The sequence below is a fragment of the Lagopus muta genome, chromosome 1, assembly GCF_023343835.1.
Source record: "Lagopus muta isolate bLagMut1 chromosome 1, bLagMut1 primary, whole genome shotgun sequence".
In the NCBI taxonomy this organism is placed as follows: Eukaryota; Metazoa; Chordata; class Aves; order Galliformes; family Phasianidae; genus Lagopus; species Lagopus muta.
The window spans coordinates 44,007,318-44,023,869 of NC_064433.1; the positions used below are offsets into that span (position 1 = coordinate 44,007,318).

At 42.8% G+C, this 16,552-nt stretch overlaps 1 protein-coding gene across 4 annotated transcripts in view; it reads right to left on the reverse strand.

The window, feature by feature from the left end:
- The window catches only part of EEA1 (early endosome antigen 1), a 69,870-nt gene extending 60,903 nt beyond the window's left edge, over positions 1 to 8,967 (reverse strand). For all 4 annotated transcript variants that reach the window (XM_048940650.1, XM_048940640.1, XM_048940632.1 and 1 more), the window contains exons 1-2: positions 8,844 to 8,967; positions 2,856 to 2,948 (exon numbers count right to left, since the gene is read on the reverse strand). In XM_048940650.1, the coding sequence (XP_048796607.1) occupies positions 2,856 to 2,948; positions 8,844 to 8,867 (117 nt within the window). In that variant the 5' untranslated portion in view covers positions 8,868 to 8,967. The remainder of the gene's footprint in view (positions 1 to 2,855; positions 2,949 to 8,843) is intronic.
- Positions 8,968 to 16,552: the final 7,585 nt, after the last annotated feature.

Genomic DNA, 16,552 nt, shown 5'->3' on the forward strand with positions numbered 1-16,552 from the left:
TGTGAAACGTATATTTGTCTTTAAGAAACCAATAAAAACAAAAAGATTTTGGAATCAAATAGCGTTCAAATTCTTATGCAGGAAGCTCTTACAATCACTAAAGCAAAGTCTGCAGCTATTTCCTTTTGGATGTTTAATTTTTGCAAACCACGTCTCAATACCATGAAGAAGACAAAAAGGAACAGTTAAGAATGTGAAAATAAATCTAAACCACATGTTAAAAGCTAGTACCATATTGCATACTAGTAAGTCTTTTCCAGACACCCTTGGGACCCCCTTCATGTGACAGAGGAATGTGCTGCATAGCAAGTCATGAATGGACCATTATAAGGCATCGCATCAGATCCACCAGGCCGTTTCCCACAGGCATTTTCAGATCCAGGACAGAAAGAGACCAAAATCATCACAGAGACTGCAGAAATACTTCTGTAAATTGATAAGCAAATTTACAGTAGAATGAGAGGCACAGGCACAAGTGCAACTGCACGCTCAGTTGGCATTGTCACTTAGGGAAATAGAAACACCATTTTGGCAGAATTGAAGAAAAAAAAGAAGGGGGGGAGGGGGAGGGAGATGGGAGAGGTGGATTAAACATGCTCACCAGGGATTTACCAAAGCCAAAAGTTAAATGAGTCTCTAAAGAACAGAAGCTTTAGACATGCTCAACCCCCAGAAAAAGCAGACGTGGCACAGCGTGCTGTGGGTGCCCATCCATGCTGTGGCTGCGGGACACCTGCACACCTGGAGGCGCACCTGCAAAATGGGGTCTTGAGACAGAACTGTGCCACCAATGCAGCTATGTGACACCATAACAGAAGTGTAACTCACAGGTGGACACCCTGCAAACATGGAATATTTAGTGACCCTATACTGCACATAGAGTTTCATTGGAATCTAAGATACAAAGGAAGGACAGGCCTGAACTTTTCCTTCTGTCAGGCTGCACAGTGAATAAAAGATACATCAAGAGTTGACTGCAGGCCCATGCGTGATCTGTAGTGCTGACGTGGCCCCAGAAGAAACTAAAACAGGCCTATCTCTTTTGCTGAGCAATGAATAGTTTTAATTTAATCAGCCTCCCTCATTCCTTTTGTTTTATACTGCAATTTTCGAAACTCAGGATTGATTTCAACCTAGTTTGAAGGAGGCATGAAACATGAGAATCTACTCAGATTTAGTAATTATTCATTTGAATCTTACAGCAACACAAATTAGAAAATCTAGCTATAAACTGGAATGAAAACAAGTCGATCAGATTTTTTTTTTTGTTTTACGCAATACTGGAGAACCAGGTGGGATCATAACTATATAAAGGAGAGCAAACATTCTGCAAAGCCTGACTACAGCAGTTTGTTTGAGAGTTCTCAGAAAGCAAACACCTCAGACCAGCTGCAAAGGAAAGGCACAACCAAGAGAAAGGCTCAAGCTGCACACAGTGATGCATGGACCTCAGAGAGCAACAAACCATCACCAGCTTCAGAACTCAGATTTGATCAGATTTTGAAGTCACATGCAACATCCTACCTGCAAGCAATGTAGCTGATGGCGGAATTACTGATAACTAAAGATACTTTTATGTTATATATGTGTACAGCATCATTCAGAAGTGACACAGACAGTGATCTGGCTTGAGTTTCAGCAGGGCAGCAAGAACTAAGGGTGCAATAGTGCAGGCACACCAGCACTTTCAAAGTATGGCTTATGTCAACAAACAACACTACATTAGTATCAAGGTACCTCATGACACCCACCAGTGATATTACAATCATGATAACAGAATTGTTCCATTTTAGCCAAACTTTGGAAAGAAGCAATCATCTCATCGCTGATTTCTATGCTGTAGTTAACTGAAATAGTGACGAGATTTTAGACACACTTTAAGAATATTTATTCACGTCAGGGACAGTGTAAACATGCATACAAAACTCACAGATGCATGACATGTATAACATACAGCAATAAATTCAGCCATGTCTGATCATACTGATTGTAACACGGCCTTGAGAACTAAGACATAAGCAGATGCACAGATGGAAGGCAATTAATTTTGAACAGCACAGGGAGAAGTTCTCTTATCGCTTATCATAACAGACACACGAGCTTTTGACTCATCATACACTTCATTCAGTGTAAGAAAGGGCACTTTGCTCCCTTTAATGCTGTAACAGGAGTAATTAACCTTGCACTGCATTTGTATGCTAAGCTTGAAACATTCGCAAGCTCAGTAATCAGGCTACATTAGCACAAAATAGCTTCAACAGCCAGTGAAGTCAGCGTGCATTTTTAAAAGTTAATATTTGACAACACTGTAAATCCAAAGACGTTGTAACGTAGGATAGAAGCAAGAATAAGACCTTACTCTGCTGGCTAAGCGTGGCATAAAGCACTTTAGGAAAATTGATAGGACTTACAAATGGCAGCTTTATGTACACAGACCAAACAAAAACCAACACATCTGATATTTCACTTGGAGAAGGAGGTTCCCAAAATACATTATATCTAGCACATGCAAGGTGAAAAAGTAGTACAGGTGAGTTTTCAAAATTCATTAAACATTTATAAATGAGGATTGTTAAGCTTGTATCTTATTGCTTTTCAGTTTAATCATTCATGTCTACGATAACAGGAAGGATTGCCTGTCATCATTTAGATAAACAAAAGTCACATAAATATGGTCTATTCTCACTTTTCTATTTAAATTAGAACCTATTTTTAGACAGTGGCACTTTTAAGTATTTACATAGAACAGCTGCCATTTAGGAGTGGCACTCGAAGGAATGCCCAACAGCTCTGTGGGTCAGAGACAAGCAGACACAAGGTTCACAACTCCAGCCCCACAAATCAGTGCACAGTACCTCAGAGGAGCCCTCATTGTTCACGTCCACGGCATTTCCTGGAGCGGCAGATGAATCGGAATCTGAGCTCTGAGACCCAACTCTGCCCGGAGTCTGAAAGAGAAAGGGAGGGGCAAAATGAATGTCTGCAGTCCCTATTTAACAGAGCATGGTACGTAACCTTTACAAAGGCCTCTGCAAAAGCACAGATACTTCTTCCGTGAGTGTAACAAAATGAACCAGCTCACCAACTAGTCAGGTAATTTTCAGTGCAACACTTAACAAAACCTTTTATCCAACACTCTCAAAGCACTCGAAGTATCAAACAACAAGCAGACAGCAAAAGCAAAGGCCAGGATTTTAAACAGATTCCTCTTATGAACACTCAACACAAAACAAAGGTTTAAACTCAAGTCTGCCCTTCTATCACTCTAACCCTACTGTTAAATTAGCTCTCTTCATCCAAGAGGAAAACATCACAGGTTACAATCTGAACATTTTCAGCAGCGGTGGCTGCTGCTTTTACTCATCTCCAGAACTCCACTGCCTGCCCAATGGCAGAAGAGTTACCATTCTCAAAGCAAACACCAGCAAATAAATTATCTCTGTACTGATATGCAATCCTAGATTCTACAAAGAATAAAAGTTCATTATCTAATTCCACAAGGGCAACTGAAAGTGGGATGAAGTAACACTGCTTCAGCCCAGCCAGAAATATTCATAGCATCGTACAGGGAATTTCTGATCTAATACAGGAGGATTAAAGATACAGAAATTTAAACATATAGATGGAAATTTATAGAGAGGGGGGCAGAAGGAAACAGTTTTAATTTTTAAATCTTGGTACCTCCAAAAGTTTGCTTGAGAATTTTCTTTAACGTATCCTTTCTTTTCAGACCAATCAGTCTGATTGATAACATACCTACAACATGCAAGCTTCTCCATACTTTGAAAATGAAATACTCTTCCCTGCCATGTTTGGTACAGAGTGTTCTATTTCAAACTCTCGTGTAGATTACAGTCTTGTAATCAAATTAAAAAAAAAAAAAAAAAAAAAAAAAAACACAATGTGTAATTAAAAGGTCAAATTTACTGATTAAGGACTGATGCCCAACCAGATGCTGATTTTAGGACAGATCCACAGATGAACCAAGGCGAAGTAAGTAAATGTGTCAGAAGCAAGCTATCAGGAGCTGGTGACAGCAAGTGTAAGAGGGGAACATCTCTCTCCATTTCAGTCTTTTCTGGGTCATCAGCAGGAGGCTGGGCTGCATTTGTGTGCACACTGTTTTATGTGAGAGCAAAGAGTCCAAAGGTGATAGGTGGACTCTGGATGGGATGATCTTACAGGTCTTTTCCAACCTTGGTGATTCTATGATATATATATACACATATCTACATAAGGGAACATGAAATAAGTTTTCTCCCACAAAGGAGCTGAAACTTCAAGATATAAGAAGCAATTTTATTGATAGGAATTTTTCAAAAAGCTTTAGAAATCTAAGGATGATAAGGATTTGTACGACAACTAGCTAAGGAGGATCTTCTGTTCCCAAGAAGGTCGAAAAACAGAACCCTATCTGTTCTAATACCTACATCCACAAGTAGAAAGGATGCTTTGAAATGGAGAAAGTGTCAGCTTTAACAGACAACACACTTCTTCAGTAATCATTTACAGCAAGTGGATACCTTTGGCTCTGCTCTTCATTTCCAAAATCTGAAGAAATCAGTCTGGGACAGCAGAATGTTTGATGCCCCATCCCTGGAGACTTCCAAGGCAAGGCTGGATAAGGCCCTGGGCAACCTGATCTAGCTGTGGTTTTCCTGTTTACTGCAGGGAACTTGGACTAGATGGCCCTCGAAGGTCCCTTCTAACTCTAAGGATTCCATGATAATCCTAAGGGAGATACCACACAGGAGCTGACAGCCTGGGCAGTGACAGCAGCAGATGGCCAGACAGTCAACTGAACCGAGCAGAGCACACCTCCACTTCAGCCATATCTGACAGCTGCACAGTAAATGAACCACTTCTTCCCAAAACCAAGAACCTTCTGTGACTGCTAAGACACAAGAACATTCCTTCACTTTACATCATAACATCTCATACAGCGCTACAGTGCACTGTTAATCAGCTATCATGTGACAGAACTGTTTCACAGTGAGATCTGCATGTTAAATTCTGCTGGTTTATAACTACAAATTGGAGATCAGTACAAGCATCAGGAGGAAAGCTGTTACTGTAAAGCACAGTATCGTTATTACATGGTTGATTAAAGTACTTGCTTTACAAAACACTTCAGACATGCCATTATCAAACTAAAATGCACCATGTGGCACATATTACTACATGAAACAAAGAAGTTATCAAACAGCTCCTGATAAAATCCTTTTAGGGGTTTTAAAAAACAACGTGCTTCCTTCAAAACAGAGTGTAATTCAACATAGCTGTAGAAGGTACAACAGGTGGCATTTTCCAGGGAGCAGCATACATGAAGAGTGGGAAGGAGAGAAGTCATTACCTATCAGGAGAAATACACCCAATCATCTACTTGCAAAGTGATACAATCTATCAGAAAGAACAGAATACACATTTGGGAGGATGTTACGGAGACCAGGACTATCTATGCAACTAACATCTCTTCTAAAGTTGCGCTGTAATTGAAACATCCCTCACCAGACAAAGAACGGGGGGACTGAGACACTGGGACTTTTTTTCTTTTACTGAGCATCCCATGATTAAAGTATATTCACAGATATTTAAATGAGGCTCCCACATCACTGCTATGCCACATTCCATTAAAAAAATAAATCACAACCCATTGAACAGCGTAACAAATGGGTTTGCCTGGTGAACTCAGGGAAGGTCCAGAGTGATGCTCTTTGTTTTCAGTTACCTTTATTATTCTTGACTAAATAAAGCCCTGGGCAATGAGGGGGAGCAGAAGAATGACGTATGAATCATATGGGAAGAGTAATTCTTCACACAGGATTCTGTATTTGTACTCTAACACAACTAACATTTGACATACATAGAGCTGATGAAAACTTAGTTTCTCAGCCAAGGTATTTGCTTCCTAATTGTCTGAAATTATATTTGTTTCTTGAGCTGAGAAGCATGCATTTCTACTTACGGCTCTATAGCTGTGGAAATATTATGCTAAACTGTGTAATGTTTTCAGTTGTGTTTTCTCAAAACTTCAAGCTAATATAAAGAAACATCATTAACAACAGAAAGCGCAATGACTGCAGCTTGTTTTCTGAAAAGGAATAGAAAATTATGTAATGAATGAGTTGAGCTAATGCATTAAAAGTGACACGGTATAAATATGGATCACTCCCATGTTGTTTCTGCACAGTCATTTATCTGTCTGTACTTACACTCCATTCACTTGTGGCACTCTTTTCAGCAGTTTTAATTCAGAATAAATTAAATCTTTGAAGAAGACTTTAAGCCTTGAGAATGTCTTAAAAAAAATATGGGTTTATACAGTTTTCCCAGTGCAGGTTGAAATATGACATAAGGCACTACTGCCTGAACACATCAAGGTTCTGAACCAAAAAAGCAAGGCACAAGAATGGAAAAATAAGCCAGCCATTGCCCTTGTCATCAAACAAACTCCAGCACATTTTCCATTCTTCTGTTTTACTCGCCTTGAAGTCCTTAAAGACTTGATGGCCCAAGTACATTCCAATAAAACTTTCTCTTCAGGAGCTTCTTGAGCAAAGGATGCACTTTGTACTGCAGTTTATATGTTCACACAACAAGTCAATGTTTCAGAGACAACACTTTCTCAAAGCCTCCATACAAAACTTTCAACTCTGGAAACACTGTAAATCTAATTGAGCACACCTGACAAGGCTGTCACTTAGCAGCAATTAACAGGTATGCCAGAAACAGAGCATGCTGTGATACAGAACACCGTTTACTTCTTTAGAAGCGTGACAGCTACTTTACAACTCCATTAAATGCAAAGATGCGGTGTTCCCAGGCATGAAGCCTTCCCTCACTGCCTGACACCAGTTCTGCACAAGCACCCAAGCGAGCACACTGCCTAGCCAGCCCTGTAATCACAGGCGTAAAGAAGAAAATTATAGGTATGGCACAAGATGCAGCACATCCCAGACAAGTAAATATCTCTGTTCTTGAGCACAGTACCACTTCAGCTACAGAAATGCCTGCGAAGCCCAGGTGTGCACTTGGAACCAAAGGCCTTTCAGAACTGAACGTAATACAGACCTCTTTTGGCAAAAACCGCCTTTTCTCCCTGAAACTGAGAAGTGGCAAAAGCCTCAATGAATTTTTTTTTTTTTCACAAACCAGTTAAGTGCAAACTTAGAACAGATGGATCTTTGAGATGTTGCATTGAAAACATACGTAAAATTTAGGAACAGCTTGCAAGGAAAGGACCCAAAAGGAGGTCCCAGTCAAGACAGCATGGAAAAACCAACTTCAAACACTGAGTGATGTTCTGTAGTAACAAGCGTATAATACTTCCTATTTTTAAAATGTGCCATGCAAAGTTACTCAGAGTATTCTTTTAAAAGCAAAAATTACAGCTGTGGAGGAAACAAAAGGGTCATCAGGAACAGGAAGGGTATTAAAAGAAACATCGGATGTTTTACAACTTCAGGAACCAGAATTTCAGGAGTCTAGAAGTACAAACAGCATCTTTGTAACTACTGCCTTCCTCCTTCCCAGCCTGAAGCCAGCCTTCTGGACCAACAGAAGTGCCATGCAATGCAGGAGTTCACCTGTTGCCTATCATCAGCAAACGATAAACTACATATATATATGAGAAACCATGTTTGGTTTGGTTCTTACTTTTTTGTTTGTTTCTAAACCAATTACATTTATGATGCACAAGGAAAGTTCCAAAAGGAGGACTGTTGACACTCAAATCACTGCCTCGGTGATGAGAAAATTTTGATTATTCTTAATGCTGCCCCTAGTTGTAACACTCACTTTATCTGCAAATTCGGCAGCAGCAGCCAAAGGCTCACTTTTTGTACCAAGGCACATCAGAAGTCACTGCCATGCTTTGCCAATGGCAAGGTGTAGGTCAAAAGACATGGATGAAGTTGCACACACAGCCACTGCTTCTACCGATGGGGCACGAGGCTTTTTGTGAGGGGAGCTTTCCAAAAGAAGAGTTATTCACACCACTCAAAATGCATGCACAAGTTTTGCCATTTCCCTGTTTACTTCTGAGCACCTCGATTATCAACGTGCTCTGCTGTAGTTTAGTCATTTTGGGGAAGCAGTGAGGAACAGCTACATCACCAGCGAAGGCGGTCGCTTGCAATGCACAAAAACTTCTGTATGACCTCAGGTTTCTCACACACACAGGGGTGAACCTCCCCCAGGCTGTTTTGTACACCATCTCAGCGTTCCTTGAAGGCCTGTGACTTTCCAGAGCAGTCAGCACCCAGCCAAACGCTGGTACCACGTTCAATGAGGGCAGCGCCGAATTCCCGCTGCTCGCAGCTCTCCTCCCACCACGTTCCGTCCCTCGGAAGCACGAAGCTCGGAGCGCACCACACGCATCCCCCACCCACGCTCTCGCAAACCCGGCCCTCTCGGCCGCGTGCAACGAGGAGTCTCAGCGGGCAGATGCCGCAGCCCGGCTTTCCACCCAGCCGGGCCCGCAGGAAAAGCCGGTTCCGAGCAGACGAGAGGCGGCTGGGTAGCGGCCGGCGTTACGAGCCCGTTCGCCCCCGGAGCGCCGCGATGGAGGCGCGCCCCACGGCTCCGAGCTCAGCCCGGCGGCCGGCGGGGGACCCCTCCGCCCCCCGAGGAGGGCGCGGCCCCCGGCTCTGCACGCCCGCCGCCCTTAGCCGGGCCCACCCCGTGGCGGCGGGGCTCGGAGCCGCCCACGCGGCCTACTCCGTGCCCGCGGCGGGGCCGGGCAGCGCCGTAGCTCGGGCCGGTGCCTCCCGCCCCGCCGCCGAGCGCGGCCGGCACCAGGAAGCGGGGGAGCCGCCCCGCCGCAGCGCAGCGCGCCGCCTTACCCGCTGCAGGATCCGCCTGAACATGGTGGCGGGGCCGGGTGCCGCCGGGCGGTCGCGGCCACGCCGAAAGGAAACCGCGGGGCCCCGCGCAGCGCCGCCCCCGCCCCGCAGGAGCCCGGCGCGGCCCGCTCGCCCCGTGACAGCCGCGGCGGCCGGGAGGCGGGGCAGCCGCCGGGGCGGGACCGAGCCGCGCCGGGCAGCGCCCGCCCCGCCTCGGAGAGGGCCGGGCCGAGCCGGGCCAGGTCGGAGACGCCGTCGGGGGATGGAGCCGCAGCCCTGTTGAGCCTTCGCTGCCGGCAGGGAGCGGAGGCTGCTGGCGGGAGGCCCCGTCCCGCAGAGCTCTCCGTCCCGCCCGCTGCCCGCCGTGCCGGTTGTTGGGAGTGTCGAGGGGCGCCGTGGTTTGGATAGTCAACTGGAAGCCAAACCTATTGGAAATGAAATTTATTCCTTATTGCTTCCTTAGAGCCAGGGGTGGGAAGAGCTACCTTGTGGCATAGCCTCAGATTCGCATTAAAATGTCAGAAGAGAATATTGTGCTCCCACACACGTAACCGTCAAACACAAAATAGCCCCAAAACGAGCAGTTCTGTCCAGAAAGGGTCCAGTGCTGAGGCAAAACTCCTATGAGGCTTTTGGCAGGAGACCTGCAGGAACACTGATGTCCTCCAGCACGCAGAACTGAGTGCACTGCCATTTCCTGTCGGTTCTAAAGCTGCAGCTTTTATTTATTGAATGCAAGGCGGAGGGTCATGATTAAATAATGGACTGCTTGATGACTTACTGCGCAGGGCATAGCAGACGTTAGATGCCACTCTGCTACAATGATTGAAAACATTTCCACTCTGAAGCTGATGTTTTTAAGCACTCTGAAATCCAAGGATTTGGCGTGAGTTATGAGCACATGACGAGAAGGATTCAGCTGCAGCAGCCAAGACGTGAGGCACAGCAACATGAAGTGTCCCATCTGAGTTTCCCCAGCTCCAGGTCCTGGTGTTTTGTGAGATTGTTCCTCCATTAGGATACATAAGAGCACACACCATGTAGGGTCATGGCTTCAGCTGTTGAGGGGTGACGTCTTTGGTCACATCCATCAGATCATTTCCATTTTTGTGTCCATATATGAAGCGGCTTTAAAATACGCTGCACTGTGTGGCACTAGTAAGGTCTGTATTTGAATTTTCTGCATGGAATTAACAATGGGAGGAGGGTTTTCTTGCTGTACTTTGCAATATGCTTTGTACTCTCTCCCAGGTTAGCAGTTCCTGAGTGCTTACAGTAATGTTGAGGATTCTGGTAAGAAGTCTTACATCAGAGGAGGATGTTCTTAAACAAGTCCTGTAAGGAAATGCACAGTGCTGTATTTCTGTGGATGTTTCTGTGGATTTATGCACCTGTCTCTCTGTTCCCCATCATTTCCTCAGTGACTTCTGGATCCATTGGCCAATTTCCATCAAATACCACTGTGCCAATTGAGGCTCAGAGGCATTGAGCTCCTACAGATTTGAGCAGGTGCCCAGGAAGAGAGAGAAACCTTTTGAATTCCCCTGTAAAGGAAAGACTGCAGTGTGATCACCTTTGCTAAACACCAAGAATGAACATAAGAATTCAACTTTGGGGCAGACATGTAGGAAAAAAAGATTTCATCAGTCCCATGTTGAGTGGAATTCCTTACTTTTAATTATTATGTGTATGTTAATGTCTGTGAGTTCATATGTGCAGCACAAATATTGAAATCACATGCTGTTTAAATATGGTTTATGCCTTCAGGCATGGGAGTTGCAAATTTGCATTTCATCCAACCTCGTAAACTTTGTGAGGGCTTTGGCACCTTTGTGTGGAGCCTATTGCTGACAGTCTTGGACTAAAATCATGGCAGAGACTTTCTTGGCCATTCCATCTGGAAAGCGGGTGCTTCGTCCTCTGAACATAAGTCACCGGCTCAGTCTGAACTATAGCAGCCTCTCACATACCATTAGCTGCAGAAATCAGCAGATCTGCATGTCAGTAGACAATCAGAATCAATCTTCGGACTGAATAAGCAGTATTCAAAATGGCCCAGCATGCAGCAGCACCTCCCAGGCCTTCCAGCAGAGCACTGCCTTTTTTTTTCCTCATTGTTATGCCCATATAAGCCCATAAAAAACATGATTCCTGCTCCGTGGCTCATAGAAAGCTGTGCCCATGTAATCTTCTGCCATCACTGAGGGCTGTAAGGAGTCACCATCACTTCAAACAAAATGACTGGGAAAATAATATGTGGTGTGTCAGTATCGCATGTACATAGACTTGTGGCCTGTACATTTCCAAATATTCTGCACTGATGTCCTGCATGTTATCAGTTTTTGTATGGATAATTGTTTTCAAAAGGCTGCCCAGAGAAGCTGTGGGTGCCCCATCCGTGTAGGTGTTCAAGGTGAGGTCCTGGGCAGCCTGATCCTGTGCTTGGCAGCCCAGCCCATGGCAGAGATGTTGGAACTGAATGACCTTTAAAGCCTCTTCCAACCCAACCTATCCTGCTATTTCTGTGATTCTGTGTTAAGTTCCTGACACTATCCCATTTTTTTCAAGTTGTCACTTTTAGGTTTCTTATTTACAAAGGGTATTAGAAGTCTCTGTGTTTTGGGTCTGGTTGGGTTTTTTTGTTTTGGTTTGGTTTTTTGTTTTTTGCTTCCTAGCTCTTTAATTGTACATTTATGACTGTCACTTTATGTTCTTCATTTATTTTTGGCAAATGTCTTTCAAATTTATCCGCATCTTTTTCTGAGGCTCTCCTGCGTTGAACTCTATGAATTGAACACACAGAACAGATGGTTTAAAGGATTTGTGTGTTGAAAACCGTGATGGCTAGCAGGTGAAAGTAATATGTCAAGAATCCACATCAAAAACCATGGAACAGGCAAATAATAAGATTAAAGATTAGGAGTATTAAAAACTTGCCAACCATCTATCTTCAAGATTAAGTAAGTGCAGAACTGTAATTCATAGGTAAACAATACATTGTAGGTTATAACGTTGCTTAAACCACAAGAAAACATACATCAGGAATTTACAGATTCCCCCAAATGGTTCAGGAGTACATATTCCATATACTATAGAGGTTTGTGTGTTCCTAAATCAAATCATCATTTTGGCAAAACACCTACTGAGAACTGCCATTTAAGAAAGTCGTGGATGGACTAATGGAGATTTAGGAAGGAGAAAACTACCTTGAAAAAGAACTTTTCAGCTACTGATACTCCAGTCTTTCACTACAGATATTCACAAACAAAATATGCAGAGTGCTGTTTGAATTTATGTTTCCTTCATTTTGCTGAGAAACTGCACTTAAAACTCATCATTCCTGGAGTTGGCACCAATCATACAATCACAGAATCATACAATCACAGAATCATAGAATGGCCAGGGTTGAAAAGGACCACAATGATCATCTAGTTCCAACCCCCTGCTATGTGCAGGGTCACCAACCAGCAGACCAGGCTGCCCAGAGCCACATCCAGCCTGGCCTTGAATGCCTCCAGGGATGGGGCATCCACAGCCTCCTTGGGCAACCTGTGCCAGTGTGTCACCACCCTCTGTGTGAAAAAATGACCAATGCCCTTAAAGAGACCAATGGCAGAAAACAGCTTAGAGAAGTCCTTGGTGAAACTCATGATATGGAGAAATGTGTTAGACAGCTGGGCTAAGACATCAACAAGACTCACAGTACATCAAAAAGTAATTTTAACAGTGACACATGAGACATTTGCACTGTGGTCAGACCACACGGGAGCTCCTGTACATCAGCTTGACTTGCTAATCTTTCCAGTAGTATAAGTGTGTATCTCTTACCTCTACTTAGTCATCACTTTTGTCACCAAACAAAAATATGTAACTAACTTTGAGACATGTCTCCCTCGTTCAGTTTAGACTCAAACTGCCCCATGGGTTCCAAAGGTGTGTAGTGGGGAGTTGAAAGTCACAGGATGTCACCTCTGCCTCATCAAGAAGCTAGGCCAAACCTATGGGGTGGTTATAATCTGCGTTTGAGCTGTTCATTGATCTTTCCTGACCCATTCCTTTCTCACACCAGTGAAAATCAACAGCTCTTTAGTTCTTAACTTCAGGTACTGAAGAAGTTGGCAGCTCATCAGTACTTCAGCCTGCTTGTGCCAGGCTGAGTGCATTCCCTCAGCTGCTTCAGAGCCAGGCTGAATCTACAGTGATGTCTGTAACAAAGATGTGACAGCTACAGGCCAGGTCCTGTGCAAAAGAGAGACTCCTTCAAGATTGTGTAATCGCTCGTATGAGTAACTGGGTGTGCTAATAAAGATTGCACTACTAATACCAAATTCTGGGGCTCAAATTCATGCCTAGAACCTGGTGTTAGAGAACTTGAATCTTGTTGGATTTGCACAGCTATCCCCAGTTAACCCAAATTAAAGTCGTAAATAATAGAATAATCTCTATACAGAAGAAAAAAAAACCACAGCAGTAGTTGATTTCGTTTCCCATTCCCCAAGACAGTGAGGACTATGCCACGTAGCTTCGTTGGCTTAAGTGAGAATTATACATGAGTTCATGTAAAAAATAAGCCCAATATTAATATAACCAGAATCTGAGATGGAGAAGATCTGCTGCTGAGTCACGCAGAGTGCTCTGCCAAATGCCTCAGCTAAGAAATTATTCTGCATCGAGCTGAAAGCATGCCACAAAACAAAGACTTTCAAATTCCACCCCAGAAAGCTGCAGTGATACCACCAGTCACGTCACTTCAAGGAGATGCTGGCACATTTCCTGGGCAATTTCAAGAGGCATGAAAATGGGTAAATTGGAAAAAGAAAGGGGATTGGTGGAGTTCCACTGCAGAGTAAAACATAAATATTTCAAAGAACATATATTTTGAGGTTATCTGCTCACTTTGGTTATGTGCTTTTACATATTTATATATAATTACTCTTTTTTTGGGTCTCAGACAAAAACTTCTTCTCTCCATTATTCCAGGCACTTTTGAGGCCATTTCAAAGATTTTTCAGCAAATTACTTAAAGTTCCAAATGAAGTAATCAGGGCAGCCCTTTGCCACGTAGATTATAGGGGATGCCACTACTACTGATCATTTAAATAAATCTTATTCAATCTCTTCTAGTTACAGCTGAAACAAAAGATGGATTTTCAATATGATGGATAAAGATTGTGATAATACTTATGTGCACTGTTGTGATCACTTTTCTGAGTAATTATAAAAAAAAAAAAAAAAAGTTGAAGGTCTGTAGTTGATTTCAAATGTAATTTTAAAATCAATTTTTTTTCCCAATTTTTCTAGTTACATGAAGGTCCATATAGCACTGATTCAAACACACCTCACTCTCTCTGCAAATTAATGCACTATTTGTTCATGGCTTTGTATGTGAGCAGATGCAATAAGCGTTGGCTTTGTTGGGAGTCAGAGTTCATGCATTGCATCAGCAATTCAGTTAAATATTTTGAAATGGTCAGAGTAGAAGCTGATAAATAAAAACGGCAAAATTTAGCTCCAAAGGGAGGTTACCAGGTTTGTTGAAACAGTAAACAAATACTCCTGCAGGCTTAAATCATAGAATCATAGAATCATAGAATCACCAAGGTTGGAAAAGACCTTCAAGATCACCCAGTCCAACCGTTCGCCTATTCCCAATAGCTCCCACTAAACCATGTCCCTCAACACAACATCCAGCCTTTCCTTGAACACCCCCAGGCTCGGTGACTCCACCACCTCCCTGGGCAGTCCATTCCAGTGCCTGACCACCCCTTCTGAAAAGTAATATAAAGTAATCACGTAGGGCTTAATGGCATCTCTTCTTACACATTCAACCTCTCTACGTCTTCCACATTTGTATTTTGATGTGAGAAATTTGCTGCATCTAAGATCCAAAATGCTGTTTAAGCTGTACAGTATCACACAGCTAAAAGCCCTGCTGACCAAGCCTTGACTTTCCTGAAGTACAAGCCAAACCTGTCTGTGTGGCAACTGAAGTAACGATGTAGATGCGAAGAAGAATGATGAAAATAAGCAAAGAAGGATTAAAGATCTCTCTCAGTTAAATATTTTTTAAAAGTTAAAATGTTTGCTGTAAAAGAATAATGAAACGGGCCTTTCATTCTTAATCTGCTTTTCCTGGTGTAGAGCCGGTAAGATTCCTAATTTCTTAGAACATTACATAAAGTTTGCAAAGAAAAAAATAAATTACAAATGAAGAATGAAGTGTTTACCAAAGCCTAGGACAAGCTGGGAATCAATGAGGGTAAAAGTAAATGCATTTCCTGTGGATGACAAAATGCTCCATCATTCTCAAGAATCAATTCTTCAACAGCTGAGGTTTCCCTTTCAATAATGCCAGCTGTAGGCACTACTGAGTCAGCTGCCAATACAATTTTAATCTGGATCAAATACATGCGCCACTGTTCTGCTGTTTCTTCTGACCTAACTTGGGATATGATGTTAAAGCAGTTCATTCTTTCCATTGCCTACAAATTCATTGCAGGCCAAAAAAATATGGTGTCCATAATAAAGCTGGACAGGAAAAAAGTTACAGGTTTAAAATAATGTTAAAACAATTTTAATAGGTGTGATGAGTTTGCACCAGACTTGTATTTTTTAATATTCATGCTGTTTGTTTTTCTGATCCAGTATAAAATAACATGGTGTCACTCCATGGTGACAGGTGACAGGACAAGGGGAAATGGCCTCAAGTTACACGAGGAGAGGTTTAGGTTGGATATCAGGAAACATTTCTTTACAGAAAGGGTGGTCAAGCACTGGAATGAGCTCCCAGTCCATCCCTTCCAGGGAGGTGGATGAGACACCAACCCTGAATGTGTTTAAAAACTGTTTGGATGTGGTGCTCAGGGACATGGTTTAGCAGAGGGCTGTTAGTATGGTTAGGTCATGGTTGGACTCGATGATCTTTCAGGTCTTTTCCAACCTGAGCGATTCTATGATTCTGTGATTCTATGAAGCCAGATTTACCAAACCAAGGAACCACAGCCTGGCCTCCATACCTGCCCTTGCTTGGATGGTTGTTAGGTAGCTGCAATAGCAGGAACAATGCAAGAGAAAGAGGTGATTCCTGAAAGCACTTGCAGGAATGCCAGAGAGATGTTCAGAAAGGAAGTGTTCACTCATTACTGCTTGGCATTGTAATGATACCGAAATGATTTTTACAGAATTGGATATTATGTATTGTAGCAGTCTATAGCTCAGGCAGTCTCTGCCTTGAAATGTTTATGGACCAAATAAGCAAGAAAAAGCAAGATGTTTTTAAAATTAGAAAATCAATTAAAAGGATTCAACTTGCAAAATGTCACAGTGGTGGTTTAAAAGCTGGCTAGAATATGTGCAGCATGCCAAAACCTCTCAATGAGTTTGCCAGGTGCTTTGGAGGAGCAAGAAGATGTAGAGTTTGAAGTTGGCGTATTTTATTTATATTACACTTTCAGATCAAATAAAGAGATTTCCCATAAAATGTAATGAAGCCATTTTTTTGGTAGAAATTTCAGTTTGAGCTTCTTAAAAAAACAATTCTTAATTGTATAAAAATCCTTCATTTTAAGCCTGCCTACTGTAATCACAAATCCTGACAGTGTAACAGTAGAATTGCAAAAATATAGGTTTAAAATGTCATTTGTCCTTAGGAGAAAGGTGAAGGTCATCTCCTGCTACACCATTTGCTGCCTGACCAGTGATACAATGTC